Source organism: Pan paniscus, chromosome 11 (genome assembly GCF_029289425.2).
Source record: "Pan paniscus chromosome 11, NHGRI_mPanPan1-v2.0_pri, whole genome shotgun sequence".
Classification (NCBI taxonomy): domain Eukaryota; kingdom Metazoa; phylum Chordata; class Mammalia; order Primates; family Hominidae; genus Pan; species Pan paniscus.
Window position 1 is genome coordinate 69,988,683 of NC_073260.2, and position 19,650 is coordinate 70,008,332.

The window sequence follows — 19,650 nt, forward strand, 5'->3', positions numbered from 1 at the left end:
CAAACAGTGACGCTTATAATAACAAGTTATTGAGCACCTACTTGCATAGGCTAGGCACTATGCAAGGTTTTCAGAATGACCACAATGAATAAGACACAGGCTGTGCTCTATAGGATCTCACAATCTACAGAAGATGAGAGACTGTGAAGGCAGATGGGAGACTGTGAAGGCAGATGGGAGACTATGAAGGCTCCATTCTACCAAAAGGAGCTGTATGTGGGAGAGGCTGATATAGAGCACAGCAAGAGCATGGAGGATGAGGTGAATGTGGGCCCAGGAGGATACCAGGGGACGAGCTGGAGGGAATACTAGGGATGGGAGTTGTGGTAAGATTACAGAGAGGAGAAGATTTTTAATCTGAGACTTGAAGGAATTTAGGTTTTGGCCAGGTAGTTAGAGTGAGAAGAGAATGAAATTTTAGTAAATGTCAGAAAGAGACAAAACCACATCCAGTAGGGTATATCATTTAAGGGAAACTGTAAGTATCTTGAAATGGCTGGGACATATGATCTACATGGTGTTATGTTAGGAGAAGAAGCTATAAAAACAGATGAAAAATATGAAAGGTAGTTAGCAATGAAATAAGGAAGATATTGGGTTCCATCAAGATAACAGGTTCCTATGTTATGCTAGGAACCTATTGTATCTGAGCAACAACAGTGAACTTTGCTGACTTTGAGACCAAAATGCCAGTCAAACATTGGCAACCCAAATCTTTCTAATCTGAAAAGGGAGCTCAAAATTCTTCCCTGAATGTAGAAGTGTCTAAGAAGTCTTAGAATGGTGGACAGCTCTCCTGTTCGGACCTACTTGTTTACAAGAACTATCCCAGTCCCTGAACAACTAATTCCAATGTAGAAAAGTCTCTTTGCTGAAAAAAGAGAGGTCTTTAGCTTGAATAGGAAAATGGGTGAGATAAACATGACAAGTCAATACCAAGAAACCAGTTTCGCTAAAATTTGCTCTGTTCCCTCAAAGTTATTTTTTTGGCTTCATTATTACCTTTATTGACAAAGTAACTTTTCATTAACAAGCATGACAAATATTTCAGTTACACAGCCAACTGTGTCAACTCGTTTCATATAATGAAAAAGCAGGGATATAGATTGTGTTGTTTATTCCTCACAAATTATTCTTTAGAGGGAAGACCCTCTAAAAGGCGGGGAAAGCTTTAAACATGTTTACTTGACAGCACCTGAAAAATGATGTCATTACAGTCTAAAGTGAACTGATCATCAATTTGGTATTTGTGTTTTGGAAGGGCTTTCCCTTGACTGTTTGAGGCAGTAGAAAGTTTGCATGATTGGGCTGAACAGATTGTAGCACCCACAGAAGGAAATACGATGTTCTTGATATACAGTCATGTGTTGCATAATGACACTTTGGTCAATGACAGACCACAAATACAATGGTGGTCCCATAAGGTAGTAATAGAGCTGAAAAAGTCCTATCACCTAGTGACATCTTGATGATCCTGACCCTGTGCAGGCCTAGTTTAATGAGTGTGTTTGTGTCTTCATTTTTAAGAAAAAAGTTTAAAAAATACAAAGATAAAAAATTTTAAAGACAGAAAAAAGCTCATAGAATAAGCAAATGAAGAAAATATTTTTGTATAGCTGTATAATGTGCTTATGTTTTAAGCTAAGTATTATTGCAAAATAGTCTAAAAGTTTTAAAACATTAAAAAGTTTACAAAGTAAAAAAGTTACAGTCAGCTAAGGTTAATTTAGTTTTGAAGAAATAAAATTTAAAAAATAAATTTAGTATAGCCTAATTATACAGTGTTTATAAAGTTTACAGTAGTATACAAAAATGTTCTAGCACTCACTCAGTGACTCACCCAGAGCAACTTCCAGTCCTGCAAGCACCATTCATGGTAAGTGCCCTATTAAGGTGTACTATTTGTATCTTTTATACAATTTTTTTACTGTGTCTTTTCTATGTTTAGATACACAAATACTTACCATCGTGTTACAATTGCCTACAGTATTCACTACCACATAGTAACATGCTATACAGGTTTGTAGCCTACAAGCAATAGGCTATACTATATAGCCTAGGTGTGTAGTAGGTTATACCTTCTAGGTTTGTATAAGTACACTCTATGATGTTCATGACAAAATCACCTAATGATTCATTTCTGAGGATATAGTAACCCCATCGTTAAGCAATGCATGACAGTATATGTAACCTGTCCAGGGGAATCTTTGCTTCCTTTTCAAGTCACATGGTTTGGACCCAGAACTATTAGTCTTTGAGAGTATATTTCACTCCTTCCTAATTCCAGAGCTGCCTGGATGAAGTTCTACTATGACCTTTAACATATAGTGTTTTTTCATCTCTCTTATGGGACAGTTATGGGCCCAATGATGGAAAATTTCATGTCATGGTTATCCCAATGCATTTGATGATGGTGCAATGATCAAAAAAGATGCCAGTGATGACAATTGAACGTCCCTTTGCCTTCCCAGCCTCCTTCATATATTCTCAGGCATAGGATGACAAAGGGAAGTCCACGAGTCACATGAAGAAAGACTGTAGCCATGGGTACGCGATCAGGAAGTCCTCTGCTTGCCTCCACCCCCACCCTCCTCTCCATCACCCTGTCCTGTGGGTACATGATCAGGAGGCCCTCTGCTTGCCTCCAACCCCACCATCCTCTCCATCACCCTGTTCTATGGGTACATGATCAGGAGGTCCTCTGCTTGCCTCCATCCCCACGCTCCTCTCCAGCACCCTGTCGTATTTCTTCCTAATATTGTTTCTCCACCATCTTGCAACTAACCACCATCTTCTTCCCAAAGTTTTGCTTGATGACTCATTCCAACTGAATCAATGCTCAGCCTATATTTGGCACAGGGTTGGTGCTCAAATAGTTGCTGAATGGAATAATGACCCTCAAATTCTCCAAGGTAACCAAACTTTAGGGGAGCCTTTTTAAAAAAATGAGATAATGCTTCCATGTGTAGGATGAAAGGAGAAAGTATTTTGGAATTATGTCAGCCTAGGTTTGCACCCAGCTGTCCCACTAATTGGATTTAAGGCAAAGGCTTAACCTCTTTCCTGGAGGTGCCATTTCATCAACTGTATAAAAGGAAGAAAATAATCCCTATCTTGAAGGGTTTTTGTGAGTATTAAAAGAGACAGTATATATGAAAATGCCTAGCATGGTGCTTGGAACCTAAATAAATGCTCATTCCCTCCTAGTAGTATCCCAATAGTGCCGTCAAGCTGTCCTATATGGTATCTTTAGGATGATAAATAATAGGGAGTAACTAATTTCTGATGTGGTTGAATGTCAGAAGAGATAGAGATAAAACAACAGTCATAGGGAGTGATACTGTTAGGAAATTATAAAGGAAATGAAGACTTCTGTGGTTAATTTCTTGGAGTTTAAGAAGAAATTCACATTTTCCATTAATTATACTTACCAACTGAGTCTAACTGGCAACTACCCCAAAATGAATAAAACAAGCGGGAGTCAAGAGAGAAAAACGGCAGGCATCCTGTCAAAAAATAAAATCTTTGAAATTTCTACACCCTGTGGTTGCATACACATTTTATTAAAGCAGATGGATTACCCAATTTACATAAATTTATATACGTGATGGCAACTCAAGTTGCACAGTGAAACCTATGTAGAGCATCATCCAGCTCTTCTGCACCCGCTATATCTTGTCTCATCACTCCTTCAACTGGACAGGCCCTTAAAAATCATAGCTCTTTGCTGGAGGAAGTATCATTCTTTATTCTCTTCCAGCCTAGATAGCTTCTGTGGTGTGGAAAGGGTCAAATGAGTTAATATCTGTTAAGTGCTTGTACTGATGCTTAGAACTTAGTAAAACCTCAAGAAATATAAGTTGTTGTTATATTAATTATAATGATAATTATGAATCTTCCAATTCTGTGTTTTCCAGGAGAGGATAGGAATTGAATTCTTTCCTTCCCTCCTTTTAATAACATTTTCCTGATTTCTAGAGAAATAAGTGTTCTAGTTTCAAGTGTTTAGCTACTTTTGACTTAAAAGAACTATCCATTTAGAGGCTAATCTACCCAGTTTCTTTTCTTTTCTTTTTAAAAGAGGAATTGAAACAAAGCTAACATGTTACTCAACATGCATAATATTATTAATTGGACTGATTCCTCTTTCTCTCTCTGGCCAAGGTATAGATATAAATATATCTACATCTATGACTATATCTACATATCTTCCAAAAAAGTCATCAAAACCATTTCAGTATAATTGGCAGGTTTCCTACCAATTTGGTTATTGTTTCCCAAACTAGGAGATAAACTTAATGGTAATATCATATTTCTGGAGTTGCTAAGCAAGCTAGCCTTTGGTCAGATGGTCTCAGAGGAGGACCCCATGAGTATGAACAGCTCTGCTCTGCCTTCATTTTGTTCCTTCCTTAGAGACAGCATTAAGGGAAGATCCCAAATCCTCAAGTTAGATCTCTAGACCCTAGCTTCCTAGGATCAAGCTAGACTTCGAGAGCAGCCTCACTTGTGGCAAATATTGGGAAGTAGGAGTTTGGCAGCTGGTAGCTGGCTGGTGAGAGGCATGTAGGAACTCACCCACTTTTCATGAAACATCAACATCACTTGGTTATATGTCAGCACCCATACCCTGGCAAAGCTGCCTTCTCATAAGAATGTACTCACTGGGGAAAATGCAAAGCAATATCACTTGAAGCACAGCCTCTAAGGGTTGGTTCCTCTGGATTCTCAATAGTTTGTAAAATGGCCAACCAAGAGCAACTACTGTACATTTTCCAGAGAGTTCCTAATTAATGTGTTTCTGAGGACATAAATTCAGCTTTTAAGCACATACTCCCCAGGCCATTCTACCACTGTGTATGGCAATTAGACTGCTGGCTTAATACTATCAGCAAAGTTTCAAATAGACAACACCACAAACCCTTCTGGAAATTTAGCACAAGCACTTGTTAATGGAACCAAGCACAACATTGGCTTAGCTATGTCTTTCCTGCAGAGTGAATGGCATGATGGTATTTTCAGCTTCTTTTTCCCCCATTTATCAAACTCTAATGAACAAAAAATTAAGTAATACTTTAGTGAAGGTCAAGCAGGGTGAGATTAGTGGTACTATGGTTAAAAATGGAAATCTCTGGATAGCAGGTATGTGTTATGTCCCCAAATTGTCTCAATATTTTCTTAATTACCCTTCAGGACACAATAGAAAAAAAAATGGTCTTAAGGGGGAAAATTAGGAATAAAAAGTGAAACTAAGGTAGTGCCACAAGGCTGGGCAAAGAAGAGCAGACAAGGAGTTTAGAGTTCAAGTTCAGATAAAAGCTCTACCAAGGTAATTCACGTAATGAATTTAGTCAGAACACGTGACTGTGATTTTTTACAAGTGGCTTTCCTATCTGCAAGATGAAAGCAATGAGCTAAGTGATGCTCATTGCCTGAATTCCTGTAGCACTTTATATTACTAAAGGGCACTTAGCATCTACTGCTTTGTACTATTCACAATAGCAAAGACGTGGAATCAACCCGGGTGCTCATAAGTGGTGGATTGGATAAAGAAAATGTGATACATATACACCAGGGAATACTATGCAGCCATAAAAAAGGATAAAATCATTATGTCCTTTGTAGCAACATGGATATAGTTGAAGTTGGAGTCATTATCCTAGGCAAATTAACATAAAAACAGAAAACCAAATATCACAAGTTCTCACTTATAAGTGGGGGCTAAATCTTGGGTGCATACAAAGATAAAGACAGAAATAATAGACACTAGGGACTCCAAAAGGAGGCAAGGGCTGAAAATCTTCCTATTGAGTACTGTGTTCATTATCTGGGGTGATGGGATCAATAGAAGCCCAAACCTCAGCACCATGCAATATACCCTTGTAATAAAACTGTACCTGCACCTCCTGAATCTAAAATAAAAATTAGAAAAAAAAACAAAACACTTGCTGCTTTATAATGCAGCTCTTTGCATACAGAGAGGCTGTAGAGCACAGTGGTTGAGGCATGGGCTAAGATGCATACTTCTTGAGCGTGCTATTTACTAGCAGTCTGACCTTGTGCCTCTTTGTGCTTCATTTTCTTTCTGGTAAATGGGAGTAATAAAGGTATCCCCTTAAGGGTTGTCATAAGAACTAAATCAGTTATTTCTTGTAAATTGTTTACAATAGCACTCAATCAACACTAGTTGTTATTAACTTATTTGTAAGACTAAGCTCTTCAAGTATACAGCTATACCTTATTTATCTTGCTACCCCTACAGTGCCTTGAGCATTACAGATGCACAAGCAAATACAGTAGAGAAAGCGCTTAATAAAAAGTACTGTCAAGAGAAGATATAACAGAGAGCAGTCACAATTTATTTTAAATGACAGATATTTTGAGTTCTTATTTTTGCCACATCTTAAAAAGCTGAAGAAGTTTGACATGTGTTTAGCTTCCACATGAGGTGTCTTAGAAGTACAGTGGGGTGGAGTACAGAGAGAAGCACGTTTTTCTTGGTGAGCACACAGACAATATTGACCGTGAAACCAGAGGTATATGAGCTGCACCATAACGGGTGGTAGGACACTGGGGAAAGGGAGATGGACTTTGGGGTGCCTAGGAACATGATGAAGGAGCACGATGGACAATTTTAGCTCCACTAGATTGTTCTCATGATACGGATGTAAACATGGGACATTTTCAGTATCTCCAATATAATAGTATATCTGGCTACAGCTAAGAATTGGGAATACACCTAGGCTTTTAGTCATTCACCAACCCTAAAGGGGGAAAATAATTTTGATTCTGATTTCAGCCATTATAAAATGTAAGCATCAAATGTATTACATTGGTCTCATCAGTTTTATACACATCCTTTATATGTGATTTGAAAATACTGTTCTCTCTAATGTCCTTAACCAGCCTCTCTTATGTTTCCTGACCTGACTCTTTCCTTTTGTTTTAAAAGGAGTAGCAGATTGCCAGAAGTAAGCAAGAGAAAAGAAGGTATGTCAAACACAGCTGTGGGGGCACTTGACCCACAGGTCAAGAATGGTATTCATACCCTTGAGGGAGAAAGGCACCCAACTCCTAGGCCCTGTGAATACACTACTTTCAAAGGTTTTCTTCCCTTCCCTCTCTCCCTTCCTGCTTCCCTCCCTCTTTCCCTCCCTCTTTCCCTCCCCCTCCCTTCCTTTCCTTTTCTTTCTTTTTTCGTTATAAAAGCAATATTTTCTCATTGTAAAAAACAACATCAAGCAATTTTTAAAGGTATAAAGTGAAAAGTGTCACTCCCTGTATTTTTTCTCCCACCTCAAGTCTCACTCCCTGGAAACTGTAACTAATCAATGTTCACCCGTGTCCTTTCAGGTATTTTTATAAGTATATATATGTAATTTTAAGAAAATATAATATGATTATACTGAACATACAGTTGTACTATGTACAACTTTTAACTTGAGAAAAGAACAAACATACCCTTGAATATCTTTTATGTGAGCCCAACAGAGGTATTACATTATTCACAATGATTTCAGAATATTTCACTATATATTGACATATAATTTGTTTAACTAGTTGCTTACTGATGAATCTTTAGGCTATTTCCATTTTATTACTGTAAACAATATTGTGGTAAATATATGTAAAATGAATTCCTAGAAGTAAAATTATGGGGCTAAAGGGTACATACATTTCATATTTAATAGGGGCAGCCAAATTGTCTTCCAAATAAGACTGCACTATTTATGCACCCACAATAAATGTGTAAGTACATATTTCTATATATACATAATGATACTCAATATTTTTAATCTTTGGCTTTTGCCAATTTGATAGGTTAAAAAATTGTTTTAATTTTCATTTACTCAATTATGAATGAGGTTGAGCACTTGTATTTTCTTTCCTATGATCTTCCTGCGGATAGATTTTGCTCACTTTCCTATAAGGATTTTAATATTTTTCTTTTTGATTTGTAGATACTCGGCATATTATGGAAATTAGCTCTTTGTCATTGTTGTGAATATTTTCTTTGCATTGCCACTTGTCTTTTGCATTTGTTCACTGTATTTTCTAATAGGGTTTTTTAACAGTTAGTTTATTTTTCTGTGGAAGCTTAGCTTGTGTGAATGAAAAAGTTACAATAGCTATGAGTTTGATATTATGAAATGATGGAGGAAAAAGATGTTAAGCCAGAAGCTGAGCCAAGAAATTGTTTTACAAGAGTACAGCGAGAGAAAAGGCAAGGTTTATTTTCAAAGTGCTTGCTTGTGGTTTCACTAAATCTGTAAGACAACAGATACTCCTAGGCTTTGTTCACTTCACAAGATGGAAAGGAAATCTCAGCTGTCTATAGAGCTACCATTTAGGTTTCATTGAATAATGCAAGCTAGAATTATATGAAAAAAACTAACTAGAGTTGGATTCTCTGTATCTTGATCTCTAAAACAAAGTGACCCAGTTCACTATTTATTAAGAGAACTCTAGCTAGTAATTATCTTTTCATAATTGCCATCAGCAAACACATCCAATTATATATTTACTGGCATTCCAAAGGCGTCAAGAGCCCTTCAGGACTGTCTGTATCTTGCCAAATCATTAGTTATCACTTAGGTGTTATTAAAGTATAAGAATGTCAAGTTAGATAATTGGTGTAAGAATCCTTTAAATCCCTCACAAACCCATCTGCTCATCAGAGCCTCCTAAAATGTTTCAACAGAGTCAGAGGATGGCTGCTTTTATTCCCTAAGACAGGTCTCTTGTTCTTTTCCCCCAAGAGGGCCAAAACCCAGTTATAACCTTTTTTTTTCCAGGATAGATTTGAGAGGCTGGCCAACCTCCATTCTACCACCTGCTGCCAAGATTACTGGCATGTGTAGATGACATTAGAATTATCTTCCAGGATTCATCTTAGAAGCATTAACGTCAAAAGTACAGTGTCATAGAAACACTTCTATTTATTTTTAATATTTTGGAACTTAAAATGTTACGAAATGATGTGTAACAAAATATGTGGTAAAGGATCCATTAGAGAATGCACATGCATTAATGCATGGTGCTGCATATGCGATTATTATTTTGAGGCTAAGGGGATCTGTTTAGGTTTGTTAACTTAAAAAGTTAACTAAACCAGGATGGTCTAAAATAATCCATATCTTTTTAGGCAGTTTGTCTTAATCTGATTTCCACAGCTAGTGCAAGACTTATCACTAAAAAGCTCACAGGTAAAGAGCAAAAGGGCAAGATATGACTTGCAGCTGCAGGAGCTATTTATGAGTGAGGTTCTTCAATGAGCACGTTAGAATACACAGACATATCTTATTTATGAGTGGCAGATACATTTTATCTCATGTGCCAACTCCAGCCACCATTTAATGACCATCTGTCTCTCAATATCTAGTCTTCCTTTCCTTCATACTGATAGGATTTTAGCTGGCTATGCATTTGTCCAGGATAAAGACTACATATTTCTAATCACCTTTTAGTAAGGTGTTAGCATGTGACAAAATACTGACACATAAGATGTGAGCTAAAATGGTGTGTGTGACTTCCTCACTGTGCCTTTGAAAGGAAGGGCAGGGCCTCCCCTTGCTCTTTTTTCCTGATTGCTTCTGGCCAGAATGTAGATGTGACAGTGGGCTCTCATGGACCATGCAAACAGGAATGCCAGAGCAAAGGAGATGAAATGAGTCCTCACAGGAGTGAGGCACTCACATCAGAGCTGAACTCATGTTCAGAGTAACATATGAATAGGAAAAATTCCTGTCTCATTGAAGCATCTATTACTTTGAGTCATTGTTACTGAGGCAGAATCTGTGTCCTAACTAAGGCTTTATGGTTATGAGGTATATCGAGACTCAGCGGGGAAAGTGTCATGCTAGGTTGGCAGTGTTGGGTAAGAGACCTGAAGATCTCCTGCCAATCTAATCTCTTACTACATGAATACACAGGTTACTCCAAAATGGAAAACTCCCCAGAAGGAATTCTCATTAGAAACTCATACCTAACTTTTGTCATCTTCCTATCTCTCTGTGCTACTACAGACCACCCAGTCTTGGCCTCTCTTTATTTAGTATAAATGCAAATAAATGAGACTTATCTAACCATCATAATAAGAATAAAAATAAATATGTCATATTTATTATATATTGTTTATTCATATATATAATCTTTTAAAAAAGCTTCCCAGGAAACTACATGTTTATTTCAATCATGTTGACATTACTAAAATATTTTTGGTTTTTTTTGGAACTGTTATTTCTGTTATAATAAAGTGACTGGGTCAAGTCACTTAAACTTTTTTGAACATTTGTTGTGCACAACATTAACGTCAGTGTTGGCGTCAGAGACATTGGTAAATTTATTGAGGATGTCAGTGGTGCTCGCTAGATAACCTCTGTCAGATTCCCATGACAAATTGTCTTCATGATTTAACAAAAGAAAACTACTAATACATATAGGGTTTTTACTATATAGTCCAGGAATGAAAGACATATGCCAGAAATGGAATGTGAATTTTTGAAAAGCATGATTCATGAATTTATTCATTCACTCAAGATTTATATTAGCCCCCTGGCCTATTTTCAAAATAATTCTCAGTAATTTATAGATTATATGTTAGAGTTATCTTTGCATTCAATTTAGTAACTCTTTATTCAGCTAGAAACTTGATTTATTAAATGATATCCTGGGCAATGCCCTCGAGTTAGAAGGCTGTCCAGAGACCCGCAGGTAAAGCACCCACATTTCTGGGCCCTTGCCTCTCCCCAAAGTCAGCTAATAACTGTGGACTGTAGGATTTCTCTGCGCATCAAGGACTCTGACAGGAAGGTGCTCAGCTTTGAGCACGTTTCTGGAGTCCCTTAGCCTGAAACATATAAAGCAGTGGTGCTAAGAGTGGGTGCTGCCGAATTGGAAATTCTGATCTAATTTACTTCATGAGTTAGTTCTGCCTGTTAAGCAAGTCAGCGTGTCTCTTCCCATGAAAAACAGCCTCCTACAGCTATTATGGAAGAAGGTCAATTTAAGTATATTTAGTTTTCAAATATGCTGAGAGCTCTAATACAGACAATGACTTTTGTCCTCATCTGGGAGAGAACAGGTTTAAGATTCAGTGCAAGTGAAATTAGATATGAGGAAGAACTTCCCAATAGCAAGTGGCATTAGGATTTGAAGGAGGTACCAGGGCTGATGTCCAGCTTGCTGTGGATTTAGGACGCCAGAGCCTTCACAGGTTTGTTAAATACATATTTTGAATCTCACTGCCATTCACTAGTAACATTTCCTCTACATATGTCTTTACACTTGTATAGGCTACCTTAGAAGGGTATAGTCTTGACAAGTGAGGAGAGGGTTATGGGAAAGATTTAGAAAACACAAAAAGAAAACTCAGGGTAACATGCTCCGAGTAGTGTTTCCTAAGAGATGCTGTTGGTATCTGGGCCAGGCGATTCTTCATGTGAGACTGTCCTGCATATTGTAGGATGTTGACATTCCTGGCCCCTCTCCCATGCCATTAATAAGCACCAGAAATTGTGACAACCCCAAATCCCACCTCTCACGTTTTAAAATGTCTTCCAGGGGAGGCACATAATCATAGATAAATAGGTGTGTTGGCTTAGGAACTTTATAATAAAACATATTTTTGCAGATATTTCTAAATACCAATATCCTCAAATACCAAATTTGATTATATTTTATGAATCCAGCAATTCTTTCTGCTACTTGTTTACTTAGAAATGCTAAGCCCATTTTAATCTGCTGCTTTAGAGAAAGGTACTCTAGGTGGCTTCATCAGATGAGACCACACTCAAATGTCAGATATTACTATACGGTAAAGAAAAAAACAGAGCTTCAAATTCTTCTCCAAGCAAACTTTGAAAGCAGCAAAAGCACTGGTTATGGAAATCAAAACCTACCCAGACACTCCATCAATTAATATTGCAAAATAGGTATATCTGTAAGGTCTGCCATGGGGAAATAATCCCTTAGACTAGATTACATATGACATAGATTTCACTTTCAAGTAGGGAGATAACAAAGTCAGAAAATTCTAGCCTCATAATGAAATTTCCTATACCCAAGGTTGATGTTCACAATATAATCAGATGTGCAATCCAAATAAAGTTTCCATTCAGCCTAACCTAAAATATAATTCAAAGACAAAGGAATAACACCTCAATCAAATGGAGCCTGAAGACAACTAGATTTCTGTCCTCTTCTAATTTTTTTGAATAAAATGGTAAATCACAAGAAAAAAATCTGATATTGACTCAAATCTAATATTTCAAGATATAGTCTCAGTCAATTCATATTCAGCTCAAGTTCCTACACCTCCAACAAGTCGAGTACTCAAAAATCCTAATGCCATTTATGACTACTCTAAGACACTGATACAGCTTGGATTTTTAAAGAAAGCTTAATTTTTCTCTATTATTCTCTGTTTACTGAGGCAGGAGGGACAACTACAGTTTAGAATATATTTCTTATTGCTGCAGTGACTAAGAAATTAAATTACTCTGTAACAAATAATAGAGGCATAGTGATATGCAGCACAATCTAATTTTAAGCCTCCACTTTTCCCTTTGAACCTTTCTGTAACTAAAGAGAGTATAAGACTTCTCTTTAAGAAGCAGAGCCAGGTTATGATTTGTTATAGGACTTTTTTTGTTTGTTTGTTTGTTTGTTTGTTTGTTTGTTTTTGAGACAGAGTCTCGCTCTTGTTGCCTGGGCTGGAGTGCAATGGTGAATTCCTGACCTCAGGTGATCCGCCCACCTTGGCCTCCCAAAGTGCTGGGATCACAGGCGTGAGCCACTGCGCCGAGCCTGTTATAAGACATTCTGATGAACACCTTGGGCTCTGATGGGCTTTGAGAGAGAAGGTCCAAGTCTCAGGTTGGAACCTATGGCAGTGAGGCTGTGTAGACATGGCACAGGGCACTGAACCGCCAAGAAGTCAGGAAAGGAATCAATGCTTTTGAACTGCCACATGACAGAATCATATCTCAACTCCTTTAATCACAACGACTCCTTTAATCACAACTCCATCTGTAAGCTAGGGAATTGTTATCCCTAGCTTACAGATGGAGAAATAAAGTCAAATACAGTAGCTTGCCCAAGGTCACAGAGCCCTGACAATCTCAACTCCCAGGCTACCTGCCACTGTTACTTTATGTCACTAGCAACAGACAAAGACTTCCTCCTCTCCCAAAAGTTATACTCTTCTCTTTAAACCCTTAAAAGAAAGTCACAATTGCTGAAGATCTTTCTAATCTTGAATTCTAAGAATTGCAATGTAATATTCATCTTAAATAGTTTTTGGCTAGCTGAAAGTCGAATGTGCAACCAGAAAAGATGATTGTTAAATCTTTAAGACAAATTTCAGCATGCAATAGTGTATTTCTTAATTTTTATTTTCTGAAAGAATTGTTAAAAAATTCTTAGACTAATATTTGCCATGATGCTGCTACTGAGTTAAAGAAATATTTTTAAGATCTAGCCTATGTGTGGCCAACATTGGTTTAAAAAATGCTTTTGTACTGAAATATTTATAAAAGAAATGATATGCTGTCTGGATTTCCTTCAAAATTATTCAGAGGTGGAAGTAGGTGGGTATATGGATAGAGAAAACAAGATTGGCCAAGGGCTGATAAATATAGAGGCTGGATGATAGCTGTAGGGTGGCTATAATAACATTCTTTAATAATAACAATTTTATAAGAATTTTAAATTCTTATCAGGATACATAGATGCTACTTTCTGGAGTAGTCCCTTGGTATCCACTCTTTAAGCTAACACATGTTTATTGAGCAGCTACTATGTTTCCAGCAATATATTAAGTTGGTCGAACTTATATAAACATCTGAACAGTAAAATAAATATTAAAAATTATTTATTATGAACCTGTTTACTTAAACACTTTCAAGGTGTGAGTCACTTTTGATAATTTACTTAACCATCTCTCTGTACATCAATCTACTCTTTTAGATTAATGATTTTATGTTCTTTTAAATGTCAGGCATAACATTTTTTTCATTCATAGACACTGATGGTACTTTAGGGATACAGATATACAGAGAATAAATCAGTTTCTTTCTCTTGCTTCTCCATCTCTCTTTCCTACTTGCCAGGTAAAATCCCAGATTGATGCCTATTCTACCACTGTAACTGAACATGGCTGGAAAAAACCATACAACTCTGATGATTCATGCTGCTTTAAATTTACAACCACAAATACCAACTGTGCTGCATGAGAATTCTAAATTTTCCTAGTCTGTTCATTCTCCCAGTCTCTAAACTGACTGTAGTTGTTTTCTGTCCCTAATGTTCAACACCTTCTCCTCTTACACACTCCTAGCCAATAAGCTCCTGTATTATTTTATGTAGATACAGAAACTATGTTTAGAGAATCACCTTATCTTTCCACCAGAAAGTGTCCCTTCCTACCCACATCTGTGCCCGTAATTCTCTGCTTTTCCTCCTGTTCTTCATTTGTGCATGTTCTTTATTTCTGGGTGGAATCTCACCGCTTCTCAAAAACTTTGTACAAATTCCCTAGAGACTAGTCCTCAGTCCCTTTCTTTTCTGTAAACACTCCTTAGGGGCTTTCATGTTGTCCCATTGTTTTAAGGACACAGTGGTGTCTCAAAGGATGACCATGCATCACCCTTGAAGTGTCTATTCCTTACCCTGAATGCTCAATTCAATAGCAAGCCCTCTTGAGCTCTATTTTCAAAATATATCTTAGGACAAAGATTTTATAATGCCATTTATATGAGGTACCTAAAATCGGCAAATGCATAAAGATAGAAAGTAGAAGAGTGGCCACTAGGGGTTGGGGGAGGGGGTAATGTGTAATGGGGAGTTAGTGTTTAATGAGTACAGAGTTACAGTTTGGAATGGTGAAAACATTCTGGAGATGAATGGTGGTGATCATTGCACAAAAACAATGTAAATATATTTAAGGAAACTGAATTGCACACTTAAAAATCATTAAAATGGTAAATTCTAGGTTATGTATATTTATTTTACCACAGTTTCAAAAACAAAGCTTTGTCTTCTGTGTGTGTGTGTGTGTGTGTGTGTGTGTGTGTTCCCCAAAGTAAGTCCCCTGGTATTTGGGTCTGTGCCTCTCTCCTACTTCGTACTCCAGACTTCTCCCTAACTGGGTCCTTGCTTGTCAATATGCCCATGTGTCACTACCCGCCTTGATAATCTAGCAAGGGCCCAGTGTTTTCATGAATGGGATGTGATGTGTCCCTGACAATCTACCCCAAAACTAGCATCTGATGGTGGCTTCTCCAGCATCTCTGGCATCCTGACCATCTGCCGTGGCCTGCTCTTCAGCTCTGCACTGCTGGCCTCTCCTCCTCACGGAGGCTAGGCTGCTGCCCATGAGCCTCTCTGGGCTTCCCCTGCAGTGCTCCCCCCAACCCCATGCACACACACGTACACACACACGCAAAATCCAACCACTTGCTACTACCTCCACTGCTGCCATCCTTTTTCAAACCAGTTATCTCTCACCTGCATTATTGCAATAGCCTCCTGAAGGCATTTCCTTGTTTTTTTTTTTTTTTTTTTTTTTTGAGACGGAGTCTTGCTCTTTTGCCCAGGCTGGGGTGCAGTGGCCCGATCTCAGCTCACTGCAAGCTCCGCCTCCTGGGTTCACGCCATTCTCCTGCCTCAGCCTCCCGAGTAGCTGGGACTACAGGCGCCTGCCACCACGCCCGGCTAATTTTTTCTATTTTTAGTAGAGACGGGGTTTCACCGTGTTAGCTAGGATGGTCTCGATCTCCTGACCTCGTGATCCGCCCGCCTCGGCCTCCCAAAGTGCTGGGATTACAGGCGTGAGCCACCGTGCCCGGCCCATTTCCTTGTTTTTAATCTTGCTCTCTACCTCAGTTTAATCTCTACGTACTATAGCAGAGTGATGTTTTAAATAATTAGGGAGACCCTGTAATGTCCCAGATCCAGTCTTGGTTAGAATAAGCTCCAACTCTTTACCAAGCTTTCCCCGCTCCTCACTGAACACCTGGTGGCTTAGTTCCTGCTTTCACTCTCCACAGAATGCTCTTTCACAGCCAGCCGCTTGCTTCATTCAGGTTGTTGCATAAATGATACCTCCTCATAGAGGTCATTCCTGGTCACCTAATGGAAACTGTCCTCCCAATGCACACGTGTGCATGCACACAAGTGCACTGATAGATGCTTTACTCTGCCTTATTTTTCTCGAAAGCACTTTTTAAAAACTATCGGCCATCACACAGTTAGTCATTTTCTTACTTATTACTATGGTTGCCCCCCTTGATGTAAGCTCAATGAATTGTTCATTGCTGCTATTCTAGACCTTAACCATGACTGGTACTTAGTAGGAATTCGATAAGTATTTATTTACTAAAGGAATGACTGAAATTGTTCCTTGCATATTAAATTTGAAGTTTAAAAAACTGTAGATGGAAGAGCATTGTGAGGCAGGTAACTGCTCATGTCTGAAAGGCTTCTCTTTTATAAACAAAGCCCATCACTAACTGATGATGATGTTTCAGTCCTGACTGTTGGCTGTAGGAATGCAATGGGAGAGGAGGGACAATGAAAGTCAGAGTGTGGAGAAAAAGGTCAAACACTGGTGCTTGGAGTATGTTTTCAGTGATCATTGCCATGTTGATGAAAAAGCATTTATGAGTCTCCTGAACAGGATTCACTTAATGTTTAGGGGAAATATTCTTCAGAAGATTACACCATTTATGTAAGAAAACAGGCTCGTTGATAGGATACTACAGTATGCAGGTCACCCCTAAGTGATGAGGGGGAATGGAACTTTAGCAAGGAAATGCTGAGGGGCGTTCATACCTCCCTGGGGCCATCCTGAGTGTAAGAGGTGGTAGACACTGTTATTGTGGCATAGTGTTTCATTTTCAGGAAATTGAATTACACATTTGTAAATTAGATTTCCTAAACATCTGAAGCAGGAAATGAAAAAGTAAATGGAATTTTTAGGATAAACTTATGGAATAAAATTTTATCTTTTTAATTTTTTTGTTTTATTTTTTTTGAGATGGAGTCTTGCTCTGTCGCCCAGGCTGGAGTGCAATGGCATGATCTCGGCTCACTGCAAGCTCCGCCTCCAGGGTTCAAACAATTCTCCTGCCTCAGTCTCCCGAGTAGCTGGGATTACAGGCACCTGCCACCATGCCCAGCTAATTTTTGTATTTTTAGTAGAGACGGGGTTTCACCATGTTGGCCAGGCTGGTCTCGAACTCCTGACATCGTGATCCACCTGCCTCGGCCTCCCAAAGTGCTGGGATTAAAGGTGTGAGCCACTGTGCCCGGCCATAAAATTTTATTTTTAAAAGGAAGAACCACAAAGTGTCCATGTTAGAAAGTAGATTTGCTGTTCTAAATTGCTGACTGAGGATTGCATTAAAGGTTTGTATTCTTCTGCCGTTTTTCATGTTAAGACCAGGTCCGCTTTTTGCCTGTCTTTGTGTCTTTGTCAGTGCTGTTCTGGAGGCCTTTGTGTTCTCAGTGAGCATTTTTTGCTGTTAATTGAATGGAGACCTCAAAGGTCCTGCTTTACCTACTTCAAAGGGCCTGGGTCACTCCCTACCCTCTAAGGAGCTTGCTGCTCCATCCGACTTTGGGGGCTGAGTACAGTAATGAGGGAAGTTGACCTAATGACTTATGAGTCACTCACTTGTAGGGCGACCCATTATCTCAGTTTGCCCGGACTGAGGGGGCCCAGGGATTTGGGACTTTCACGGCTAAACCTAACAAAGTCCCAGGCAAACTGAGACAAGTTGGTCACCCTACCACTATTAAGTTCAGGGGTAGAACTGCTATAGGAGCTAACTCTTGACATTCACTACAGCTCATGCACAAATTCCTTACCTTGGGCCTTTTTACTTCCTGTGACTTCAGAATTTCTCTTGGGCTTCTATAACTCTCCTCTCACCATTTAATTATTAATATATTCACTGGAAGAGGAGCCTGTGGGTCTCTATGAAGCCACAAATACAGTCCCAAAAGTAAGTCCCGTGGTACCTGGATCTGTGCCTCTCCCCTCCTTTGTACTCTAGACTCCTGACGGGTCCCTGCTTGTCAAGTGCCCATGTGCCACTACCTGCCTTGATAATCTAGCAAAGGTTTGGTGTTTCCATAAATGGAATGTGATGTGTCCCTGATGATCTACCCAAGGACTAGTATCGGGTGGTGACTCCTCCAGCATTCCTGACATGCTGACCATCCACCGTGGCCTGCTCTTCAGCTGCGTGCTGTTGGCCTCTGCTCCTCAGGGAGGCCAGGCCACTGTCCATGAGCCTCCCTGGGCTTCCCCTGCAGTGCCATCCATATATGCAGCAGCTCTGCCATTTCTGAAGAAAGTCACCCCTTCAGGCACGTACACTGCAAAAGGGTACTCCCTCTGGGATGATCAAGTAGAAAAAGGAACCCCCTTCCTCTAGGCATTCTGGAAGGTGCCAAAGTTTGACTAAAACCTAGGCTCTGGCTGGGTTTTAACTCCAGCTCCCATCCCCTTTGCTGGGTGCGTAACTTACACGAACACATCCCTAGGCCTGCTACCCACACTACTGGCTAACCAGCCCAGCTGCCACCAGGGCCTGCCACAATGACATGCTTTGCCTCTCTGGACCGATTTTGTCTTATTACCGAGTACTGAACTTGACCCTGAATTTATTCCTTGTTTCCTTGCTCTTATCCTCTTCAGCTTCTAGCTCAGTCCTATTTAAGCTCTCATTCTTAACTTGATGGTGTACAGAAAGTCATGCTGCAGCTTATAAAAACCTAAATAGATAACACTGATTACATAACATTTGCCCATTCTATCAAGTACTATAATGGAACTCAATTTTAGTATTTACAGTAAAACCTACAACCCATTGATCACAGTGCTTTGTTACATTTGATCTCTGCTGGTCTCTGTATATTTTCTAGTCTTTTCTACTCTTTTTGTTTCCAGAAGATGTTCACCTTGGGATAATAACACTTGTGTTTCTTCTTTCCAAAGACAGTTGGGGAAGGAAATTTCCTAATATAATTTTTATTTCAGACCTAGGACAAAATTTATTATTTCAGGTTTCACCGTGAAAAATATGAAACCATGAAACATGACACTTAAACAGTAGCAGTCCCTAAAAGGTGGGACCAGAAAAGAGAGTGTAGGAAGGAGAAGCTGTGGTCTGATAAATCTAACATCCCTGTTTTTGGAGGAAGGTGGCTATGGCAATGAAGACCCATTTGGGACAGGTGCAGAGAAAAATCTAGAGAAGGGAAAAGTCATTTGGAAAAGTTGAATCACAGTACATAGAACCTCTGAAAACTCATCTAGCCAAAGGGAATCTTTTGTTCTTTGGAACTGTAGACTTTGGAATTTCAATCAATTAGATCAAAGTTTCCCTGATGGGACATCTAATTACCACAAAGTTTGAGCTTGCCATGCATCCTCACCTGTTACTTTATAAAAACAAATAGAATTTTATTTTGTGAGGCGGGACGGTAGATTGCTTTCATACCTAAATTGCATTTACATGCAAGCCACTTAGTGATCTGGGGAGCATTGCTGTTTTGATGATGCTACCTTTCACAGTTAAAACAAATGTTTACACAATAAATACAGCAAATAGAGATTCCTATGCGCTTAAGAGATAATAT

At 38.9% G+C, this 19,650-nt stretch overlaps 1 protein-coding gene and 1 non-coding gene across 27 annotated transcripts in view; both read right to left on the reverse strand.

The window, feature by feature from the left end:
* TRPM3 (transient receptor potential cation channel subfamily M member 3) overlaps positions 1-19,650 on the reverse strand; it is a 905,462-nt gene that overhangs the window by 259,592 nt on the left and 626,220 nt on the right. For 10 of the 26 annotated variants that reach the window (XM_055091890.2, XM_055091889.2, XM_055091888.2 and 7 more), the window contains exon 7: positions 3,432-3,506. The exons of the other annotated variants lie outside the window; for them this stretch is intronic. In XM_055091890.2, coding sequence (XP_054947865.1) covers positions 3,432-3,506 — 75 coding nt within the window. The remainder of the gene's footprint in view (positions 1-3,431; positions 3,507-19,650) is intronic. 26 annotated transcript variants of the gene reach the window in all.
* MIR204 (microRNA mir-204) lies at positions 2,434-2,543 on the reverse strand. The gene has a single exon (NR_106576.1). It is a non-coding gene; the product is annotated as a microRNA mir-204 (primary transcript).